This window comes from Vitis riparia, chromosome 3, assembly GCF_004353265.1.
Source record: "Vitis riparia cultivar Riparia Gloire de Montpellier isolate 1030 chromosome 3, EGFV_Vit.rip_1.0, whole genome shotgun sequence".
NCBI lineage: Eukaryota > Viridiplantae > Streptophyta > Magnoliopsida > Vitales > Vitaceae > Vitis > Vitis riparia.
Genome location: NC_048433.1, coordinates 14741631 through 14747220, shown reverse-complemented (window position 1 = coordinate 14747220; position 5590 = coordinate 14741631). Strand labels below are relative to the sequence as shown.

At 26.1% G+C, this 5590-nt stretch overlaps 1 protein-coding gene across 1 annotated transcript in view; it reads left to right on the top strand.

Moving 5' to 3' along the window:
* The window catches only part of LOC117910977 (disease resistance protein RPV1-like), a 13783-nt gene extending 8704 nt beyond the window's left edge, over positions 1 to 5079 (top strand). Inside the window, exon 2 of the mRNA XM_034825149.1 lies at positions 4877 to 5079. Coding sequence (XP_034681040.1) covers positions 4877 to 5079 — 203 coding nt within the window. The remainder of the gene's footprint in view (positions 1 to 4876) is intronic.
* The last annotated feature ends 511 nt before the right edge of the window (positions 5080 to 5590 follow it).

Sequence of the window (5590 nt, the reverse complement as noted above, 5' to 3'; positions counted from 1 at the left end):
AATGAACAAATTTATAATTTGTATTCAAGTAATTATACTAATTATTAAAACTAAGCCATTGTATATTAATATTTGGAGATATTTTAATTTGTACAATTTAATTTAATTTTATGATTTATAATGCTTTTGCTTTTATTTAATTATATAGGAAATTCATTATTTTAAAAACATAATACCAATATTATTATTAAAATAAAATGCTTAAAGATGACGCTTCTATTAAGTGTCATTATTAACATTAACCAAAGATGACGCTTTTAAAATTGTCATTAAATAATAATCCAAAGATGACGCCTTGTATAAGCATCAACAATGACAATTCTATAAAAATTATTTTAGTAAAAAAAATTCAAAGAAGACACTTTTTTAAGTGTTATTGAAAGTATAATTCAAAGATGACACTTCCTAAAAGCGTCATTATTGACTAAAACATATAAGGGAGAATTATGTTTTGGGGGTAGATGGGCTCCCAAATTAACAAAAGGTCCATGTAACTCTTCAAATTGAGCCCAAGACCCAATGAAAGTATGGAAATTGAGTTGAAGGATATCATCCTTCAGTATTTCCAAAAATGCCCTTTGTTGATTTTGAGAAAAAAAATTAATATTTTTGAAAAATACTTTATTTAATTTAATATTTTTATTTAATTAATATTTTAAAAAAATACTTTTATGTAATTTAATATTTTTTAAAATACTTTCATTTAATTTAATATTTTTTAAAAATAAATTTATTTAATTTAATATTTTTTAAAAATAAATTTATTTAATTTAATATTTAAAAAAATATTTAATTTAATATTTTTTAAATACTTTAATTTAATTTAATATTTTTTAAAACTACTTTATTTAATTTAGTATTTTTGAAAAAAAAAATTATTGAAAAAAAATTATTTAACTTAATTTTATAAAATATTTTATATGTTTTCTTAAAGGGTATATTTGTCCGTTACTATTTCATATCCTTCAACTCAATTTGAAGAGTTATATGGACCTTTTGTTAATTTGGGGACCCATCTACCCCCAAAAGATAATTCTCCCAACATATAATGATAGGGGAGAAAATGACGCTTTAGAGAAGCGTCATCTTATGCTTTTCTTGACGCTTAAAAAACGTCATTAATTCTCTTTTTTCTTGTAGTGATCATCGTTCAGAGTAATTGGTGAGCTTGTTTCTCGACTACATTATACTATGCTACAATTTCTTACAAAATGTTACGAAGTGTGAAAGATGTATATTACTATGCATATCTCATGTTTACTCATTAAATAAAAGGACACATATATAAAATACTCACAATACTAGTCTTTTCTTCAACTTCATAGGCGCATTTTGTCTCCTCTCATCTTTCTTAACCAACAATGATAAAAAGAATATGTAATGTTTTTAAAATAATTTTCCAATTATGAAAATAAAAAAAAAATTAGAAAGGAAATTACATCACTTACATCTATTAATCCAAAATCCCATAATCGTGTAGCTCTATGTGCACCCTTTTTTTCATTAGGTGTCACTCCATGCTACACATACAGGAATGGTAGATGACATCATAACACCTGGGATGTAGAATTTATTTACATAAAAATGTTGAGACACAAATATTCCACACATCAATACATTATTTAGAAAAGACTAGTTAAAACATAGAAAATGAGATAGAAGCATACAACATGTTATAAAAGAAAAAGTATTTACCTACAAAATAAAATCAAATAACCAATAAACCATGACCCATTATCCAATCGAAAGTGTCTAATTCTATAAACCAATGAGTAAAGTATAAATTGGGCTCAATTAACATTGATGTTAAAATCTCCAACAAGCAAAGTACACTATAACTTATGGCTACCATCCAACTTCGATGTTGGAGCAAGCAATGTAGCACATGAGAAAAAAATAATTTTTTTTTTTGAACAAGTCATGTCTTCTATTGAGATAAGCTTACTTCTAAAGCACTAATAGGTTCTCTATCCTATTATTCCTATTACTAAGTGAAAGTAGTAGCCTCCTACTGACATGTGGAATTCCTAGAATTTCACCTACATCAATGCAAGTTATTGGAAAGTGTCATTCATGTCCTAGATCTAACCTGCAATTGGCAATATTAAAATGATTTATCACCCATCTACACAGGTTATGCCTCAACTCTTTGCATGAAAGTTGAAGTAATCCACCAAAGCCAATCTCTTCAATAATAATCTTCTTTCAATCACATAAATCATCAATTAGATGTCTAAGTTTTTTATGCAAAGCACCGAGTATTTACCTTCACCTCCTATAGAAGTAAATAAATGAAATTATACAATGAAAATTAATGAAGTAAGATTAAACAATAATGTCAAACATTAATACAATGAAAATAAAATAGTACTAATTAAAAGAATGTTCAAACTTTGTGGTATCACTTTGTTTTTTACTAGTATCCATGTGTCATGCAATAGTTGTATTATAGAATTTTAAAATTATTAATGCTCATCATGGGCAAGTTTGTCAAAAATAAATAATTTGTAAAAACTAGGTATGAAATTTAAATTTGGTTGGAACTTGATTTAACCTCATTCAAAATTTTCAAAAGTACAATATATAAAGTATTGTTGTAATTTGTTGTACTTCTAGTGTAACTATATTGTAAATATAGGACATATATGTTGTACTTTTATTTATTTTGTATATCTACTGTTAGTGATCTCTATTGGAATTTCACTTAAGTTACTGTAAACGTACTAAGCTAGTGTACTATTGAAGAACAAGTTTAGGGTGTTTGATGGTAACCTAATGACATACACATTGTTAATGCTTATTATGAGTAACCTTCTCAACCATATATAATTTATAAAAACTAGATATGAAATTTAAATTAAGTGAAAACTTGATTTGACCTTATTCAAGAATTTCAAAAGTACAATACATCAAGTATTATTATAACATGTTGTATTTCGAATATAACTGTATTGTAAATGTATGACATTTGTGTTGTATTCTTATTTATTTCAAAGAAGAATTAAGTAATAAGTTTTAAGTTAACAACTTAGAGGGTGTTTGATAAAATTTAATACTTATTACTTAATGGCTTAAATTAACTTTAAGTTAAATTATAATTAAGTTGTTAACTTAAAACTTATTACTTAATTCTCACTTTAAGTATTAAGATTGTTTGATAAAATTAACTAAAAACATATTTTAAATCATCAAATTGACTAATGTATCTTCATAAATTATAACTAGGGTGAAGGAGATTGAGTAACAGTGGAGGTTGTAGAGTAGTAAAAGAGATTATAGAAGTAATTATGGCAAATGGGGGTAAAAAAGTAAAATGAAAATATGGATTTAAGAATAAATTAATTATTTTTACTTATTACTTAAAATTGTTTTTGACTTTATGTTATATGATTAAATTATTTTACCAAATATACTTAATTTACTTAATAACTTAAATTAAATTATTAAGCCACTTTAAGTCATTAAATTAGTTTATCAAACACTCATTTAAGTATAATTTAACTTAAAATCAACTTCAATAATTAAGTAATAAGGAATAAATTTTGTCAAATATCCTCGAAGTCACTAGAAAGCACGAACTCTAAACAGGCAAGAAGAGAATTTGCTATGATACTAATTTGATGTTGTACTAAAGATAAAATATAGGACATTTGGATGTATAGTAAAATTTATATCATTGGATGAAATGAAATTAAGATATTAAAAAATTGAATAAGAGTTAAATACAAAATAATTGAAGTAGTTACAAAAGAATGAGATTTTTTTTTTAACACATGGCACATATGGGGCTTGTTAGGGAAAATGCCCATTCTACACAAATAACCTGAGCTTTTTTAACTTCTACAGCAACTATAAAAAATAATTCTTAAAAAATGGTAGCTGAAAAAATATTGATAGATTTACATCACTTTTTGCCACGTCAAAGGCGTCTTTTGAATAGACATCTTTTACAATTTTCAAATCCATGATATATGCTTAAAAAATTGAATTTAAACTAAGACACTTTTTAAAATTGGATTTATACTAAATGTGTCTTTTGAAAAGTCACTTTCCACAATTCCACAAAATCCAATATATACTAAAGGTGTCTCTTCAAGTAACATCTTCCATAATTTTTAAATCCATGATATATGCTTAAAAGAATTGAATTTAAACTAAATGTGTCTCTTCAAAAAAACACATTCTATAATTTCATAAAATTGGATTTATACTAAAGGTGTATCTTGAAAAGACTTTTTCCACAATTCCACAAAATCCAATATATATTAAAAGTGTCTCTTGAAGATACACATTCCATAATTTCATAAATTTTAATTTATACTATAAGTGTCTCTTGAATTTGATTTTATATTGAAGGTGTCTTTTCAAGAGACACCTTCTACAATTCTAAAAAAATTGTTTTTATACTAAAGGTGTCTCTTAAAGAGACACCTTCCACGATTTCACAAATTTTAATTTATATTATAAGTGTCTCTTGAATTTAATTTTATAAGAGACACTTTCTACACTTGAAAAAAAAAATTGAATTTCTTTTGAAGAGACATTTTCCATAATTTCACAAATTTCACTATATAATACTAATGGTGTCTTGAATTTTAATTTCCACCTTTCATAATTTCACAAATTTTGATTTATAAAAATTTAATTTTATATAGGTGTCTCTTGAAGGGATATTTCGAGACACATTTAGTATAAATCCAATTTTTTTAGAATGGTAGAAGGTGTATCTTGAAAAGATACTTTCTATATAAAATCAAATTCAATAGACACTTGTAATATAAATTAAAATTTGTGAAAGGTATCTCTTCAAGAGACATGTCTTTAAATTTAAGAGATGTTTATACTATAAAACATTTAAGTGTACATGAAATAGTAGAGTGCATGAAAAGTAGGGGACAGAGGGTTCTCCCAATTTTCTACAACGTGGATCCATCAGATGTTCGGAAACAGAGGGGTAAAATTGGAGAAGCATTTGCCAAACATGAAGAGAACTTGGAGAATATGGAGAGGGTGAAGGTTTGGAGGGAGGCTGTCACTCAAGTTTCAAATTTATCCGGCTGGGATTCTCGGAATAAGTAATTTTCTAAAGCTCACTATTTTGCAACCAATTATGACAAATGCCATTGAGTTTGTTGACTGATAAAATTAAGCAGATAAACTTTGTGGATGTCGTTACTCCTTTATATGTTCTTTAAGAGTTAGGATTATAAAAAGGTTGATGGATAATGGAGTGTATATAAAGATTTCCCAGCTAACTTCATTTATTTATTTTTTTCAAATAGAGTTTTCAAGCAATCTTCATGAAAGAGAGAGTTCTTCAATGTAGATCCTTCTCATATTAGGAAGAATTTGGAAAGACATTTGAAAGAAGAGGAAGAATTTGGAAAGACATTTGAAAGACTTGTTAGAAGTTTGAAGGGTTGGCAGATGGAGAGTGAGAACTTTTGGAGGTATGCTCTCATAGAAGTGGCCAATTTGGCTGGTTGGGACTCATTGATTGATATATTATTGTTTTTTAGCATTGTTGTCTTCCAAGTAATACATTGGATATAAAAGGTTCATGAATGAATACTTAAAAGAGAAATTAATC